Source organism: Hibiscus syriacus, unplaced genomic scaffold (genome assembly GCF_006381635.1).
Source record: "Hibiscus syriacus cultivar Baekdansim isolate YM2019G1 unplaced genomic scaffold, ASM638163v2 tig00111834_pilon, whole genome shotgun sequence".
Classification (NCBI taxonomy): Eukaryota; Viridiplantae; Streptophyta; class Magnoliopsida; order Malvales; family Malvaceae; genus Hibiscus; species Hibiscus syriacus.
Genome location: NW_024063192.1, coordinates 75,935 through 95,541, shown reverse-complemented (window position 1 = coordinate 95,541; position 19,607 = coordinate 75,935). Strand labels below are relative to the sequence as shown.

Genomic DNA, 19,607 nt, shown 5'->3' with positions numbered 1-19,607 from the left:
GAATCAAGGATGATCGGCCTGCCTTGTTTGTCTATAAATGACACCAGGTCAGGTCCGTGCAATTTCTGTTCTGTCCATCTTTATCCCTCGGAGGGTTCCCCCCCCCCCCCATGTACGTGATTTCATCATTGCCGCATAGTTACAAGGGGGCATATGGTCGGGAACTTGCACATACATGCTGGGTCCAGAGCTTAAAAGGACAAAAGACTGACAGTAATGAACTGGTGCACGAGTACACTACTCCAGTGCTGTCACACTGCACTCACCGTTAAAGCTTCACATATGTTGGGTCGGGTCATGGCTTTAAATTAGCTCCTGAACTAGCTGAGTTGAGATTCCAAGAATGAATGATGTTAATACATTAGACAACACAAACGGAACACTTTTCTTTATAATAAGGAAACAAAGGCCCTGCTAAACGAAAAGAATTACAAAATACAAAGATGAAAACTGTACATAAGAATGATATGGAAAAAAAGGGCACAAGAAATGGTGTTTTGGAATGATTGCCCAAACTACCACTCTAAAGGGGAAAGGGTAGCTGCCAAGCTAAAATTGACGAATCATTCCAAAAACATTTACAAACGTATTGGCTAATAATAATAATACTAACTACTTCCCCCACTAAAACTCAAAACCCCTTCAGCAAATTGTCTCATCGATCCCACATTGCATGGAATTTTGCTGGTCTATGCTTCAACCATTGCATCATCTCTCTGTCCGGTGAACTATTATTTAAGACTGCATCTAGCATCGGACTGCCAAAGATTTTCGGACTAGTTTTGAATGTCCATATTCTGTCCTTGGGCCACGGTCTCTGGGGTTGCTTCTCCTGCACCAATAAGAACCATATTTTTTTTTATAAGAACCATATTAAAACAGAAGCCATTGAGTTCCTGTAAACCAGTGCACGTTCCTATAGATGGCAATAAACTTTCCAGTCAAATACTATCGGTCCTCTACATACAATTCAACTGTGGGAATGCTACTTCTCTATTCGTGATTTAAGGGTAATTAACAAATACACTGGCAAATCAAAGACCATCCAATTCACAATATAATCAGGTTAGAAATTCAGGTATGTCATCGAAAACAGTATTAAATAGATAGCCCTCATCCCCAGAGCATGAACGTATCAGCATAACCTAACTCTGCAATGATGCACAAAAATCATCCAAGTAATTTACAAAATGGCCAACTTGGAAGCAATGTGGAGTATTATGAATACTTGAAATCCAAAGAATTCAAGACAGCATTTGCGTCATCACAAATGGATGAAAGAAGCTTACCATACAGGACAGCATAAATTTGAGAGTCTTTGGGCCATAAACAAGATGCTTTGATGGCTTCTGAACCTTGGAATAGAAGCAACCAATGTCAGGTAATGACAATCAACCCCTACTTACTCTAAACAGGCTGCTATCTGGATCGACTCTGGTCTGGTTATACCAAAATATCAGCTGCCCCAAACCATAGTTTTCACCATATGTCTTGCAATATTCCTGCAGACCTGTGAACTTGTCGGAGTACTTGGGGCTCAAGTCAAGAGGACTAATGTAGACGGGGGGAGATGTTACTGCTTTGTATCCCTGTCCATAAAAATGATTGATTGGATCAAAAGATACACACGACAATAGCATTCTCTACTTCACTGCTCCCTCTCCCCCTTTCACACATACACAAAACAGGTTTATCAGAAAAATAATAGTAAAAAACTCACCCGAACTCTTTTTTTTTTATAAGAATTACAAGCCTTGTTAAAAACCCCCTTCTTGATTAAAGGATCTTTTAGAGAAGCTCCTTAATCAGCGGAAGAAGGAAAAGAGTGCCTTAGGATTTTATTGATCATAACCAAAGTACATAAGATACAACCATAAGACAAGCAAACAAAACCTTAAAAATAACAGAACAAAAAAAACAAATTCCCCTATACGACCAGCCCTCCCATACCCAACAACGAAACTATCACAGCCCCAACAATCTCAATAAACCAACAACCCTACTAAAAAATCTCTAAGGCTATTTAAAATATTCATCCAATCCCCTGCTTAGCTAAGGTGTCAGCCTCACAATTACAACTCCTCGGAATATGTCTAACAATGATCTCCCTGTCCAAAATTAAGGAAACAATTTTCTGAACCAACGAACTAACAAAACGAGGAGATGATGTCGGCAGCAAGATCCAATCCACCACTGATTTACAATCACTTTCTATAATTAACCTTCCTTTCATCGCCCATTCTGACGAGAGAAAAAAGTCAATTCCTTTCTCAATGGCTTTCAACTCTACGAGTGGAGGAAGACCCGGACCAACGGCGTGCGAGAAAGACCCAAGAATTTTACTTTCTGAGTCTCTTAAAATACCCCCAATTCCCCCCAGCATCCCGTCCCCTCTAACTGCCCCATCAACGTTGACTTTAAAGAAATGAAGAGGAGGAGGAAGCCAGCCCTGAACCTTCTTCTTTTTCGGTTCACTAGTATAATGCTTATCAGCAAGTGTAGGATCCCCTACTAGTGAATCAACCGGAATAATAACGTTCTGGTTTTTAGCTAAGAACCATTTAGCCAATCTAAATCTGCATATGAAGAAAAGCGAATGAATGTCCAATTTCCAATCATCAAAAACCACCGAGTTTCTTGCCTTCCAAAAAGACCATAGAACTACCCCGGTATAAAGCTCCAAATAATTGACTTCGGCCTCATGTCCGACCAAGAACACAGCACAGAGATTGGGTCTTTAGGCAAGACTGACGAAATTCTCCATAACCTCCAGAAACTGCTCCATAGATCCCAAACAACCAAACACGATATGAACAAATCCCGAACTCTTATGAAGCACTTTGTGTAAGCATAAATATGGATCAAGTCAGCAGCGGCATCATGCCGGCACTTATATGTGCACGGAAGATTCCGAACCTCATCCCTCAACCTTCAAAACAAAGAAACGGTTGAAGATTCTTTACTGAAATTAAACAGCATGGGGACGCCTTTAATGAGAACAATGCACTCACCATAACAAAGATCTCTGAAGTTCTTTAAGAATGTTGTCAGACCATGATGAATCACGGGATTGAATCTTGGACCTCAAATCATTGAGTATATCATCTTCCACATGAGGAGCCATGCACTGAAGAAGCTCCTCAACAAGTGACCCCTCGCCTTTCCAGAGAAAGGATACAGCTTCTTCAGGACTGAGCCTCTCTAGGGGAGGTGGAGCCTTTTTGGGGTCACCAAACACGCATCTCATTACATACCTCACCTAAAACAACACCAGAATTAACAACATAAGGATAATAGTATAACATGATCAACATGTATATAATTCTCTCATAATACAGGACTAGCCTCTACATAATTTGATATCATTAATGGTAATGTAATGATTTCAAAACATAAAGATGACTACCATCCAACCATTAGACCAAACGAAAACAAGAGTAATCCATGAATTCTGAGAAGTGTGAACTTAATTTTTTTTAAAGCTTAGCTCTTCAAAATAATAAACACCACTTCGAAGTACAGATTACTATATGCCCCATCACATTACACGCTACCATAATTTATCATGTAGGAGAGTATTTGAAAAATATTACAGCCAAATATGTTATTCAGAGACAGAGGGTAATCACCTTGTCAAGAGTTATAGCCAAATTCTGAAGCCTCTGGTTATAGACGCCCTCAACCTATCTCATTCAGCAAGAAAGTATACAATAAGCATTTAAATTTTAAAACAAAGCATAAAAAGCTCCAAACAAACATGGGTAGACATAAGCAAAGGCACAAAGACAGCAACATACCTGAATCTCAGCATCGTTCCTCTCTGCATCAAGAGATATATCTATACAGTATTTCCGCTTCTCTTCCAAATTATGCCTTAAAATTTGCTCAGGGAGCTTTGTTCTCTCAAAATTTATAAACCTCACCTACTCCAGAAAGGAAACGTTAGGAGAATAAAATTTCCCCACTTTCACTTCCAAAAATGAGGCAATGAAATGACATGACAGAAACAAAAAGCATACCACTTGAGCTGAGTATGCAACCAACCAATCAGGCAATCCACCCAGTAAACAGCTGCCTAGGCCAGCCCTCCCTAGCTCAAGGTAATCTTCTTCGGATACAGAATTTAGTTCACAAGCTTCCAGCATTAGCTGTTGTCGATCCAGTATGCCATGCCACTCCTTCAGTACCTGATGAACAACAAAATTCCTATAACAACTTTTTCGAAACTCAAACGAGAAAAGGTCAACTGATTCAACAGGAGGCAATAAGGAACATATAATTTTGTTTTCACAGCCAATAAAGAAATTATCATTTTAGTTTCTTCAAAAAAAAAATCATCACGAAAATGTGTACCTTCTGAAATGCACCTTCACTGGTCAAATTCAAGTAGCTGCCACGGCAAACTTGACTACAACAGAGACAGACAGATGCTTCATATTCTTCCTTGCTCTGATAAGACAAGTATCAATCATGAGCTATAAGAACATACAAATTATCTTGTTTAACAAAGCTGGAAGGATAGAAGATTCAAACCTCTGTAACGGAGTTATAATCAAATGTAATCTCCTCGCCATACCGTATTGGACGTAGAGCATAGATTCCAATTTGGTACTGACCATCTACAGCAGTAACTCTGCATCCAAGAAAAGGAAGTTAATAGATAAAATATAGGAAACAATATATTGGTACTATGAAAGGAACTAGAGAGTAGGAAAAGGTCTGGTACTATGAATTTGTAGCTAGGCTAAGTTTGTTAAGGATCATAAGTTACAGGCAAAGGGGAGGAAAAGGTCATGCCAATAGAAAAAAGCTTTATGCACCAAAAAATAACATAATCACTAAACTATTGAATAAAGGGATACTAGAGAGACAGATTAAACTACAATTTGTCCTAAAAGGGAAAGGATATGTTATTTGGGACCAGAGGATAACGTTCATACTAGTAAAACGTCTATCACAATAAATTTCAATTGTGTATAACATCAATGCTACATTTTTGATGTGATCAATCACTTTTCAGCTTTTAGGCATCCAAAGACATTGCACAAGCTGATTTAAGCATACCTTCAGTGCAAAAGCTCAAAACAGAGTACAAACAATTGAATTTCAGTGGCAATAGGTTAAATGTGTCTAACAATCATACATGTGACAAACATCAAGTATATAATTTATTAATATAAAGCATAAGAAAAGACACTGACGAGCATAATACTCCATATTAAAAAAGTTTGAATTATTCTGCTCTATACAAGTTCAAATGTTCCCGAACTAGGGGAAATGGGGAAAGAGAGAAAATGACTGGATATATTGCTTTAAAATTCTTCATGGACCAAAAAGAGCAACAGAATATACTTACTTGGCTTCACAATTAGGGTGACAAGAATGACAAATTCGACTCACATAATTTGCCTTGTGCATGGCATCAACAACAACTAAATCGTATCCAGCAGCATCACCCTGATAAATAAGAGACAAGCAGCAAACAATTTCAAAAAAGAAATTAAATTAACCATCCACAGAAAAACATTTAGCACAAGACATATTGAAGTGGAAACCTTTGGCCTCTCAAGGTAGATGTTGTAAAACTCAGGAGCTGGATCCTTGCTGTTATTCTGCAATATCCGTATACCATCTTGCTTCTCAAACCATTTCCAAACAGGATAAACCTGTAGAAATTAAAACTTCAAAGAGATTTTATTCAAAAGCCACAAAATAACTAGCGAACTGAAAATAAAAATGGGTATTTTTTATATAGCTGTAAGTTAAATACCTCAAAAAATGTAAAGAGTTATATTATTTGCAATAAGGTGTAGTTAAATGAAACTGTTTGAAAAATAATCCAAATCCATACCTCTCCCAAAAACTCTACAACAAAATCTTCTTCTCTAAAACCACCTTCCTTGTTGCAAAGAACAGCCAGACCCTAATAAAGCATAATTAATGTCAATATCCAAATCATAAAACAATAGAACAAGAAAAACCACATAATGTTATTAAATATGAGAATAAAGAACAGAAAATAGTACGAGATATGAAGCACATTTATACCTTTCGGTAAGCAACATATTTATCATCAGGACGAGCATCAATGGCTTTCAGTATACCTAGACACATTTTCATTGTTTGTTTATCACAGTCCACCTCAGCAACTCTTTTGATTTCTTCTACAACAGACTTCAAGGGGTACATCATTGGAGTGTTCCCAGTGCATGTGAAGTGTCTAACTTGCTTATTCAGAGTTCGAAGGAGAACATCTTTGATAAAAGATCGCTTATCCTCTAAAGGCCATTCCAACTCGCCCGACATGGAATCAAGTAAAAGATTGTGAGTATAAGGATCAATTCCATAAACTTCTTGCTCTATAACTTCGTCTCCAAGCTCTTTTCTGGGTTTATAATCTTTGACTTCAGGAAGTTCCATATCCAACTCCTCAGTGCCAGTTTTCTGAGCATTCAGCTTCTCATCATAGTCCTCTGGCAACGATACCTGCATCTTACGCCGCACATCCTCCTCATCAGCTACGACAACATACTGATCAATGACATCATATTTCCTAGTGACAGATGGAACCAAACTGGCTTTGGTCATGCGAGCACCCCATTCACGATCATCAGCCATAGAATCGAAACTATCTCCAGCCATGAAGTATCCATACCCTCTCGACTCTACAGACCGACTTTCAGGCTTGAAATCCAAGTCACTCTCTGTATCTGAAGCTGTACTTTCAGTCTCACTCTCACTTTTTCCATCCTCAGAGGAGTGATCCAGTTCATCAGATGTTTCACTTTCTGAGTCAAGAGATCTCCTATTAAGTTTGGACAACCGCTTTCTAATTTCTCTATCAGATGCATATTCCCCATGATCAAAAACACCATCAGAAAATGAAGTGCCATTGCTTTTGTTCATGTACTTCCTTTCAGTGACTGCCTTAACAAGTTTCTTCTTGTACCTTGAGAACCCAGTCGATGAGTCATCTTTCCAAGACTTTAGCAATTCGTCTCTTTCATAAGAGGAGGTAATCTTAGCACCCTCTTCTAAACGTGTGGCAAGCTGGATAAATAAAGTAATTATGCGATTCATGTCTCGAGCACCACCACAATTCTTTGCTCTACATCCAACAGAGTGGTATAAAAACAAGAGGAAGAGTTAGCTTATTATCAGATAAAAATGCTGAATGTATCGCAGTAAAAATAAAGAACGGGAACGAAGGTACAAAATCAACAATTCATGTTTTTTTTTTGATAAATAAATATTATGAAGGGAAAGAAAATGCTCTAGTCATATAAAGAAATCACATTTTAAATTTCATTAAGAAGAAATGATATACAATTATACATGGCAACCTTCAGAAAATCTAACTGGGTAACACATTACCCAACAAGTTAACAAATGACTACAGCTTGGATGATTCAAAGCCTTTACAACTTAGAAATAATCTTCAATACAAATTATCAAATGGAGAATTAAAAGTGGCAACTAGAAAACTTACTTTATTGCATCCCTGCACATCCGGCTGATGTCCTCTTTAACAAAACCCAGATCATGTCCAATGTAATAACCATTTTTCATTTTTTCCTCAATTTGTGCAACCTAATAACCAAATGACAGCAAAAATTTGACTTTTAAACATAATTCAGGAAAAAGAAAACACAAAAGAAAGCATAAGACCACAGCACCTTGGGCACAAAAAAATCAGATATATTCTCCTTCATGATATCCCATATACTAGAAGCAAGGAGTTCCTCCATTCGCTTGTACCCATTTTCAGATTTTTTAATGGCCCATCTCCTGATACGAGCTTCCCTGGATAAAATGGAGGACGACTTCCTGGCATCAAATAACTTTGAATGCCTATACAAACTCTGGCGAAATAATTGATTTGCAGAGTCTCTTCTGTCAACACTTTCAAAATAGCTCTTCAATTCACCAAAATCATCTATAGCATTCCCCAGGCCTGTTTTAAGGCCAGATGAAGTTTTCTCAGTAATTTGTTTCAGGTTCCTTATTTTGGAGTTAGAATCATCCAATGTCGTCATAGCATGCAAACTTCTACTCTTGAACCACTTCAAATTGGGAAATTTGACCACCAATTCCTCAAACTGGCCGCAACCTCTAATATCTAGATAAGATAAACTAGGAAAAACACAAAGAACATCTTCAAGTGTGCTTGGACTTATGCTTGTGCAACAAACTAGAATCATGGAATTTATCTTCTCTTTGTCATAACGATTCTGCAAATAAAGAATTATATTAAGCCTGAAATGTAAAGTTGGAAAAAAATCTTTTACAAGTAATTTAGACAACCATGAAGCATACCATGATTTTCTTCACTATAGAGTTACTGCAACTAGGACCAAGAGATGACAAGTCAACCTGCCTTTCAATCCCCTTGTAAAACCTGACAGCACTTCTCCAGTGTTTACAAGTCAAAGAAGCAAAGGCAAGGGACTTTATGTCAGATCTCAAGAAATGGAAGACTCGTGACCATCCAACAAGCCCCAGCTCCCCATCTCACTGATGGAACAAGCATTCTCCTGGTCATGGAAGGTTGCATCACCACATAAATCTTCAAATTCAACCTCACCCTTTCGGATTGACTGCAACTCATCTTCAATGTCATACTCTTCTTCGCTTCCATTAACCAAAATCCGTGCTCGTTTTCCACTATCTGCAATTACAGGCCAAAATTCAACAACATACATACAAAAAATAAAAATAAACAAATGTCTCCTATATTTACAAAATTATGAAAAAAATTTAAAATTTGCACATCCAAATTTCTTATTCACCAAGTTCAAGAACAAACCAAGGACCCTTGTCAACTTAAATATGTTATCACGCATATCTACAAGCACATGCACCCTGACAACTGCAAGTATGCGATAATAGCCAAAATGCCATGCCAAAAATCCAAGAAAGTGAGACATGGAAAAGGAAATGACAGAAAAGCTCTAGCCTATACCAAGTAAAATTACATATTGCTTTTAAGAGAAGATTCACTACAAAAGCATCTTGAACGTGATTATCATATTAAATTAAACCAATAAGTGTCTATTTTTTATATATTAGAAAAGTGACAGATTTTGCAAAATGCCTTAACACTACCCGCAAAACTTGTGAAAAGCTCTAGCATTTCATTATAAATTAAAATATTTCTGTCAAACCTGACATAGACTCATGTAGCATTTAAAATTGTTAGTATACCTGTTTTCTGATAAAAATGCTTGTCCATTTATTTCTTTGGCTGTTTTGCACTAATCCATTGGTCTAAAACCTCATTTATGGCTGCAGCAAATTCCCGACTCTTAAACGATTTCATTAGCAATTCATGAAGCTTCCCACAGGTATATCCAATGAATTGGGGATGTAGCCTGTAAAATGAACTGGAACTTGCATTATTATCACTAACAGTGACACCTTGTGAATCTAAAAGTAGAGTTCCAGAAGAATCAGAAGATGGTGCAGCATTCTCAGGCTGATTCCATGCAGTGGCTTCAAGACTTCCAGCAGCCAAGGTGATTGGAACCCAAACTTGATCATATTTACGAAATGCGCTGCTATATTTTGGGATAACTCCTTGATCTACCAAAACCTGAAGTTCAGAAAATGATGAAGGTCCCCTTTCATGCCCAGCACCATCAAGGTAGAACCACTCACCCAAGTGTAACTGCAACTCATCTACAGTACAAACATGGTCTTTAGGAGTATTAATGGATGCAAACAACTTCCACGATCCTTTCAAGCGTTGGTCATTAACAGCTTTTGATAATGAATCACTTTCTGCAGATAATTTCTTGATATCACCAGTTGTAAAGTGTGATCGGACAGATCTTGAAGAAGGTCTCTCTTTCACTCGAGCTTTTGTGGGAGAAGCTATGGAACTGTAGAAATGAGAAGCTCTTCAAGAACACTACTTTCAACGGTCACCCACCTATCACTATCCAAATGCTTGATTAAATGATCAGAGAAAAGAACCTCTTCTTCCACAAGTTCCTTAAGGTCACATAATTTTGAAGGCCTACGTTCAATACCAAAAGCATCAAGATAAATCCATTTACCAACGGCTGACTCGGCCACCACAGGAATGTGAGGTGGTGTGTCACATATGTCCATATCTTTTTCCATTGATTGCAGCTCTTCAGGAGGCGCCCCATTAATAAGAGGAGGTTCTTGGCGATTTACACTGGGACTTAGGGATTGATCTTTTTTATTGGACTCACACACGCTATTTTTTTCATCTGATTCATTTAAATTGAGCACACTGGACCTATCTTGAGAATCCTTAGCTGAGGAATGTGAGTCTCTTCCAGTATGATCCCTCCGGCTGACTTTATCTTCTTGCCCTTTAGAACCATATTCTGAGCCACGCTTCTCATTTGAGACATCTTTTTTAATTGTCTCTTCGATTTTTGGTCTTATTCCTATCATGGGGAGACTGTTCCATATAGCTGGGGTCCGGTCTCTGCGATCATGAAATCTAGCTCGATCCTCTGGGGACCACCCTGCATTAATAGGACTTCTGTTTCTATGATCATAGTGACGGCTTCGATCATATGGGGATCTCTCATGAGCATACAGGGATCTATCACGAGCATATGGGGATTTCTCAAGGGTATATGGGGATCTCTCACAGGCATATGGGGATCTGTCCCATGGGGATCTCTCACGTCGAATTGGGCTCCGGTCCCTATGATCATAATTCCTGATCCTATCATGTGGGGACCGCTCAGAATGTGCCGGACTACTCCCACGCTTATCATAAACAACCCTAGATGACAACGAGGATTCACGATGTCTTGAAGAGTACTTCTCCAATGAAGACATTTTTGATGAAGAAGAATTTTTATAGAACTTCTCAACAGAGCGGCGTGAATAGAGCTCTGGGTGGGACCGACCATAATCATAGGAGAGCTTCTCGCATTTTGAACTTGCATAGTCCCCATAATCTCCATAATGTTTGCGGTCACTACTATCTAAATCAGTACCATGCCGCTTCAACCTGTTACCAGAAGAAGGGTACTCTCGCCCCTGGTTCTTACCATTGCTGTACTCATTCTTATACAAGCCTTCCTCATCCACAATCTTTGAACTGATTCTAGAAGTCTTTTCCAGGCTAGTTTCACATCTGGAAGAACTTTTGGTATGCACAGTACTTCTACCGAATTCCTTCCTGTGATAAAGATCATCAACTAAGTACTTTCCGGAAGGTGGTGTACGTTCAATTTCATATTTCGAGCTCCTGTCCTTTCCGAACTCATACTTCCTATATTTACTGTAACTGTACTCATCTTTCATTAAGTCCCCCTTATGCCATCTATCAGGAATGAATTCTCCTTTCTCTAGGTCATCTTTGGCACATCTCCATGACCCAAATTCCCCCTTTTCAGGTTCTCCTTTCCTTCCTTTTTCCATAACCATGTCTTCCTTCCCCCACATCCCCTTTTCTCCATTTACCTGTAACAATCCCTCCATTCATCAGCCCCCCTTTTTTCTTAGATACAGTTTCCCCTTTCTCTGGCTCCGCTTTCACCTCAGAAACAACATCTTCCTTGACTACTTCTGCCTTCCTACAGTTATCACTAACAATCTCTCCCTTCTCAATTTCCCCACTTTTTGACAAGTCAGTCCCAACCTCCACATTCTCCCCTTCTCCCGGCCATTTCAAAGTCCCTAATTCACCTTCTTCCACTTCCTCCTTCTGCCCATAATTCTCACCTTCATCAATCTCTTTACTGTTTTTCAGTGCCGCTTCACTCTTTGCTTTAACTACCAAATCACTCTTTTTTGATGCTGCTGCTGCTGTCGATCCCACCTTCTTCTTAGCCACACTACTTTCTTAACATTAACGAGTTTTTTCTTCTTTCGCGGCAGCTTCTGTTGTGGTTCCGGTTGCTTCTGCTGCTGTTGTGGTTCATGTTGCTTCTGCTGCTGCTGTTGTTGCTCCGCGTTGTCTTTGATATTAACAGGCTTTGAAGTGAGCTCATTGTTGGGACAAAGCGATTTTTCTGTAACTGGAAACATCTCCATGATATGCTGATGTTGATGCTGCTGAAAAGGCATGCACGCAACTCCATCGCCCATGGAAGTCTCCACAATTTCCTCCGAATTCTCCAACTTCTCTCAAACCCTAGACGTCTCTCCTTTTCTCGGGGCTATCGATGCTCCTACGTCGCAAAACTTCTTTCCCTCTTTTCCAACTCCTCAAATCTTCTCCTTCCGAAATTAACCTAATTCGCCACAGCAACAAAAACCCGCCAGGAAACCACGTCAACCAAATCAATGCAGGGTTTCACTAAAAAAAAAAAGAAAACAAGGAATATAGAAGAAAAAATAGAAGCATTCGAAAATCCACACGGTTTCTAGAGTTTGGAACACCGCGGAATTGACAAAAGAAACAATGTTTATAATTAAGTAAGAAATTAACAAGACAAAAGAATCTACCGAGAGAACAAACAATCGGGAGGCGCGGGAAAATCGTGAGACAAAAGAATCGACAAACGTGAAGAACAGATCGACGACGAGCTTCGAGAGCTGTGGAAAACAGAAAATCTTTTGCGCCAAACAAACAGAGAGAGAGAAAAAACAATAGAAATTAGATAAAATAAAAAAGAAAGAAAAACATTCTATCAAATCCCTCTTTTTTATTTACAGATTTAAGGGGGTGAATTTTGAAAGTGCGATAATGCCCCTCATGTTGTTAGGAATTACAGTAGAAACCAGGAGAACTGCGAAAGGAGAAGTTAGACCGTATGTTGAATCGTATGATACTGCTGAGGACTTTTTCGGAAATTTGAACACTTTAGCTCTTTGTCCCTCTTCCGCCTTCTAACTTGGAGTCCTCAACCGATTGAAAATTTTAAAATAAATTATAATCAAAGAATTACTTTATTTAAAATTCTAAGGAAAAATATTAAAATTATGAATTGATTAATTAATATGAAAAATAAGAACCATATTATAATATTTTAGTTTCATTGTAAAATGTTAAAAAAAATACTATCGATTTATAAGATAATAACGAATTTTTTTAATTATAACCAAATGGTTACTTATTTTAAATTCTACGAAAATTATTAAAATTATAATATATATACACACAAAAACGAAGATAAATTGGAGGTGAAGGAATCAATACAACATAGAATTAAATCTCAAATCAAACAGTTTTGCCTTGCTGGAGACAGACGGCGGAGAGAAAAGCTTCCGCCCAATACTGAGTTTATCGGCGTCGGCGCTGGCGTTGACCATCGAGTGGGATTCTGAAAGTACGTCGATCAAGGAGCGGTTTGGATTTTCGTCTATTTGTAGAGAGCTTTAGTACGAGGAGTAAACAAAATAGGGCAAACAAACAAGAAATTGAAGGAAGAGTGGGAAAATGAGGTGAATGATGTGAAAGGGCGTTTCGAATAACGAGGTCATCGTGTTCCATGCGGCAAGCCCCGCCGCCATAGCCTCCTGGTGCTTACCGGGCTTTGCCCAGTGGAAGTCACTTTTTTCCACTGAGGTATTCGGTTTTTAAGATTCTAGGAATTCAAAATTTATTTGAAAATTATATTTAGGCTTAAACTTGTCTATAAATAACCAAGTTATATCTAATTTTTAATTTTCTTATTTAAAGTCATAAACGAATTAAATATTTGATAAATTATTTGCAAATAAATAAATAAATAGTTAAGTATAAGTAAATATAGAATTTATTAAACAAATGGTATTGAAGAAACATATATTTTCGTATGACACTTTAGTAGTCTCTGCCATGATGGATAATTTCTTTGTTGGAAGGATTTTGATTGATAGTGTTAGTAGAAATCCTTTACGGGTGTTTGGTTCAAGGATTGTAGGATTTCCATCCCATGGGAATCTCACATTCTAATGTTTGGTTGGCCGGGAATCTCATTCCCGGTAATATTTTATTATCAATAGTAGATTTTTTGAGATATATTATCGGGAATGTCATTACCTCCCTTCCCTTAGGTATTGTAACATTACCGGTATTTTAGACTAAAATGCCCTTAAATTTTTTATTTTTATTTTCAAAAATATCATTCTTCTGTCATTGAATAATAAAAATTCTACGAAGATTAAATTACAAATTCATCCTTAAATTATTTTAGATTTACAAAAAAAAAATCTATAATTAAAATTTTATATGAAGTTCAGGGGTTAAATTTTTTTTTACCCTTTTATTAAACCTTTTTTATATTTTTAATTTTGTAAAAAAATTATATAAATATTATGAATTTAATTTTTTAAAGAAAATATATAAATATTTTACAATTTGTAATATTATACAAATATATAATAAACACAATTTGGTCAAATATACATTTCAATAATCTTTTATTCCTTTAACCAAATACGATAATTTTACATTACTGCTAAATCAACCAAACACAAAATATAACATTCCCAGTAATCCTATTCCCTGGTAATCTTTTATTCTCACTGGTAATCTTACATTCCGTAAATCAAACGCACCATTAGAAGATGTGTTTATCTCAAGAGAAACAATTCAAACGAAACTCTTTAAAGACTTAACTTTAAAGTAGTAACGGATTTAAAAATTTAAAGATGAGATTTAAAATTTTGTTTTTATTTTTTAAAAAGTAACGTGTATGTAAAAAAATATATTTTTTCTTATCATATTAAATTAATTTTTATATTTTTTTAAAAATAATAAGATGCACTTAACATGTGTATTTAGTGCATCCACCCCTGCCTTAAAGGATTGTATAGCAAGCTGGATATGTTCACGTACGTCCTTGACCTTGAGGGCACTGTCGAATATCCAGTTTTTAAAGATAATTTGTTACTTTATAGATATTAGTAAGAGAAAATCGCCTCAGTGACCAAAAAAAAGTTATAATATACGATTTTAACCAACTTTTTTTGGATTTGCCAAAATGACCAACAAAATCGCAACGCGAAATAAAAATCGCAACGCGATCCCCAGAATCGCAAATCAGTTTCCAGAATCGCAAATCAGTTTCCAAAATCGCAACGCGATTCTTGAAAATCGCGATGCGATAGTACAAATTCGCATTGCGATTTTCCAAAATCGCAACGCGAATATGAAAATCGCAACGCGAACACATAAATCGCAACGCGTATCCGTAAATCGCAACGTGTATCCGTAAATCGCAACGCGTATGGGTAAATCGCAATGCGTATCCGTATATCGCAACGCGTATCCGTAAATCGCAACGATAATACATAAAATCGCAACGCGTATCCGTAAATCGCAACGCGATATTTAAAGCGCCATTATAATCGCTACGCGTATTTTATTTTCAAATTACAAAAAGAATATTAAGACAAAATCCCGTAATCGCAACTCATAACCTAAAACCTAAAATCACAACTCAGTCCCATCTCCATCTCTCACTCTCTACGGCGAAGAAATCCGTCCCCATCTCCGAAGATTTCCGTCCCCATCTCCGGCGAAATCCCTCACAACCATTCACGGTCAGAAATCCCTCACAATATTCAGAAATGGAAAATCAACCTCCGAGGGTTAGTTTTTTAATTATTTTTATTTTGAAATGTTTGCATTATTGTAGGTTTTTCATATTGAAACTGATGATAAGTTTACTGGTCATTTCAATAATAGATTAACCATTTCACTTAGATTTCATTTCGCGTTACGATTCTGTCGTTGCGATTTTCATTTCGCGTTGCTATTCTCTCGTTGCGATTTTCAAGTTAGTATTTGTCTTTGTCTTTGTTCTGTCTTTTGGTTGAAGTAATGCAATCCATTCAAGTTTCAATTTGCAGAAGAGTCGCAACGAGATAAATGAAAATCGCAACGAGAGAATGACTGTCGCAACGAGAGAATCGCAACGCGAAATGGAAATCGCAACGAGAGAATCGCAACGCGAAACCAAAATCGCATTGCGATTTTCATTTCGCGTTGCGATTCTCTCGTTGCGATTTTCATTCGCGTTGCGATTCTCTCGTTGCGATTGTCATCTCGCGTTGCGATTCTCTCGTTGCGATTTTCATTTCAACCAAAAGACAAAACAGTGTTGCAAATTTTAGTTTAAAGAATAAACTACTACTTTTTATGTTTATTGTTTTTGGTATATCTTCACAGTGTAGTTTTTGGTATATCTAACTTGGTATGTTTATTGTTTTGTAGAAATTTTTTTCGGCTCAATTGACCTTGAGAAATAAAGTCAGCCTGGCCACTACAATTGCAAAGAAGCTTTCACCTGCTCAAAGACAATTGTTTGAGGAAACCTGCTTCGGGCCATGGCTGAGAGTACAGCATCGGGTGGAGATGCTAATTTGACCCATTTGTGGCTTCAGACCATGACATCAAATCTACCCGACAGTATACAACGTGGTGAGGAAGAGATATGGTTTCATTTTCCACCAGCGTATACTTGCTTTGGGCGGAAGGAGTTCTGCTTAATCACTGGTCTACGATTCGGACACGATGATGTAGGCCGGTACACTCGTCATATCGCCCGCCCATCATGGTTATCCCGGGTTTTTCCGGATGAGTCAATGGAGAAGCCGAACCTACATGTCGACGACCTGAAGAAATTATTTAATAAGAAAGCTGGTTTCACTCGGATGGAAGACGTCGATGTTGTCCGAGTATGCCTTCTACTACTTGTGTATGCCGGCTTTTTAGGCAGAGAGGCCAGACAACCTATTCATCGGGAGCTAATAATATTGGTAGAGGACCTGAATGCATGGAATCTGTTTCCGTGGGGTTCGTATATATGGAAAGCTACCTGGACTAAGTTGTCGTCTGCCTTTGATGACCGCAAAAGTTTGCGGGGCGATGGGTCCAAATACACTTTGTCAGGCTTTGTTTGGGCCTTTAAGGTAAGAATTTCTATATAATGTTTCTAAAATTATAATTAATTATTTAACAATTACTAATTTTGTTATTATATTGTTTGTAGATTTGGATATTCGAGGCTTTCCCCAGCATGCGTACATATGCAATAAAAACGTCAAATGATATTCCCAGGGCTATTTCCTGGAAGAGGAAAACTCTGTTGGATTGGGAAGACTTAATACCATATGCCACAATAAATAATGTAAGTTAACACAAATACTTTCATATAATATATAAACAAGTTATTAATAGTAGACGTTTAACTTTGTTTGAGTTTTTATATTTTAGGAGGCCAACATTCCATTACAAAGACTGTCACCCACGGAGGAAGAGCTTGCCACTGATTGGTGGCAAGCTAGTCAGAGTTTTTTTGATGGCACGGATGATGAGCAGCATCCACTTCCTCCAATTCGAGAGCCATCACCTCACCTAGAGCCATCACCCGATCGTGACGACTATACACCTCTAGAACGAGAGCCATCACCTATCCCGTCACATCATCGAGCCTCTTCTCCACCATCACCTCATGATAGGCGACCGGCAAAGATGCCACGACTCCTATCTCCCTGTTCTCCACCTCCACCTCAACGGGATGAGTCAAGGGAGTTACGTGATGAGGTCAATGCCTTGCGTGAGGAGATCGGTACTCTACGCGATAACGATGGTGCATGGCGTGTGGAGGTGTCAACTTTACGTGGTGAGGTTGCCGCTCTACGTGAGATGATAGTATCGTTGCAGAATGAGGTTCATACTCTACGCAACGAGGTAAGTTTAAGATTTTCCATATTTAACTTAATGATAAATTTACTCGTAATTTCACTTAGATTAGCCATTTCACTTAGATTGCTTAGTAAATTTATTCGGTTGCTGCCAATTCTGCTAAACTGTGTATTCTTTAACACTGTGAAATAGTATTTGTCTTTGTTTTGTCTTTTGGTTGAAAGTAAATTTGTTCGGTTGCTGCCAATTCTGCTAAACTGTGTATTCTTTAACACTGTGAAATATATTTGTCTTTGTTTTGTCTTTTGGTTGAAAGTAAATTTGTTCGGTTGCTGCCAATTCTGCTAAACTGTGTATTCTTTAACACTGTGAAATAGTATTTGTCTTTGTTTTGTCTTTTGGTTGAAAGTAAATTTGTTCGGTTGCTGCCAATTCTGCTAAACTGTGTATTCTTTAACACTGTGAAATAGTATTTGTCTTTGTTTTGTCTTTTGGTTGAAAGTAAATTTATCCATTCAAGTTTCAATTTGCAGAAGAATTTATAGTTTACTTTCGCAACACGAAACTTAAAATCGCAACGCGAAACCAAAATCGCAACGCGAAATGAAAATCGCAACGACAGAATCGCAACGCGAAACCAAAATCGCAACGACAAGATCGCAACGCGAAACCAAAATCGCATTGCGATTTTCATTTCGCGTTGCGATTCTTTCGTTGCGATTTTCATTTCGCGTTGCGATTCTGTCGTTGCGATTTTCATTTCGCGTTGCGATTTTGGTTTCGCGTTGCGATTTTAAGTTTCGTGTTGCGAAAGTAAACTATTTCTTCTTCTGCAAATTGAAACTTGAATGGATTGCATTACTTCAACCAATAGACAAATCAAAGACAAATACTAACTTCAGGGTATTAGTTTGAAACATATTTTTCTTTGTTATCTGATGCATTTTGTGAACTATGATAGAATAATGACTTGGGTGAATACAATGCAAGTTTGAAACATATTTGTCTTTGTTTTCACTGTTTAAATATCATGTCTGTTTATTTACTGATTTTTGTATTTAATTATTTAGCGGCCCGATAGAGTGGATGCTTTACGTCGGGTTATGCTTGCACGACGGAGTTCACGCATCAGACAGCGTGCACGTGCTATTAAGTCTCCGTACACCCCAATAGTGCGAAGACACCGCAAGAAGAAGCCCGACTCGCCTGTCATCCCTCAAGAGTCCACTCCTATCGTTGAAGAGGCCCCCCATATCATTCCTCGAGAGTCCCCTCCCACCGTTCAAGAGGCAACTGTCATCGTTGAAGAGGTCCCTCCCACCATTCCAGAGCCCGATTCACATGGGGTAATATATCGAAGTATTGAGAAACCCCCACCGGTTCCGGACATGATGGATGAGAGTTGGCTCTCGTATGAGTTACCGGCCAGTACCATACCGGTATCTGAAGAGGAGAGGGAACAACTACCGGACACAATTTTGGATAACACCCTTTGGGCTAAGACCGCAGTTGATTTTTATCTACATGAGCGGAGCAAGGGGTGTTTCACTGACATATGCAAGCTCACCGATGATATCTTTTTGTTGCTTGAACGGCCTTGGTGGGGCGTATTATTAGGGGTCGAAGACAATGGCTATTTCGATGGGGGGTAAGTCTTATATTTTTCTTATATTTCAATTTGATTAATTTTTTTTTAAATTTATGTAAGTCACTAATATATGTCTTTTTTTGTAAAACAGCATATCGATGCGTGGGTGACACGTCTTCTAATAATAAGAAAACTTAAGAAAAATAAAAATATACGATATACAATAATGCCGACGTCTTTTCACGCCGTTCACTTGAAGAATGCACGAGATGAATCATTTGATTTGGGCAATGGACAAGCTAAACTTTATCCTGCATGGTGGGAGGTCGATAAGGTTAGTATTTATTTTAGATTGAGTTTAAAGGTTTTATGAAATAAGTGCGCAAATGAATGAATTATTACTTATGATTGCAGGTGTTTATCCCTGTTTTGGAACGTAAACATTGG

The 19,607-nt window shown here is 37.9% G+C and overlaps 1 protein-coding gene across 1 annotated transcript; it reads right to left on the bottom strand.

Moving 5' to 3' along the window:
• Window positions 1-364: 364 nt before the first annotated feature.
• Window positions 365-12,641, bottom strand: LOC120171604 (histone-lysine N-methyltransferase ATXR3-like). Its single transcript, XM_039179286.1, is given in 24 exon segments — window positions 365-832; window positions 1,290-1,587; window positions 2,819-2,929; window positions 3,012-3,259; window positions 3,630-3,683; window positions 3,798-3,923; window positions 4,020-4,187; window positions 4,354-4,449; window positions 4,534-4,633; window positions 5,357-5,457; window positions 5,556-5,666; window positions 5,852-5,923; window positions 6,049-7,108; window positions 7,490-7,590; window positions 7,677-8,231; window positions 8,317-8,480; window positions 8,483-8,668; window positions 9,205-9,884; window positions 9,887-10,393; window positions 10,395-10,449; window positions 10,452-11,421; window positions 11,423-11,829; window positions 11,832-12,227; window positions 12,442-12,641. Coding segments are annotated over 23 exon segments (6,597 nt in total). The 5' UTR covers window positions 12,082-12,227; window positions 12,442-12,641; the 3' UTR covers window positions 365-655.
• Window positions 12,642-19,607: the final 6,966 nt, after the last annotated feature.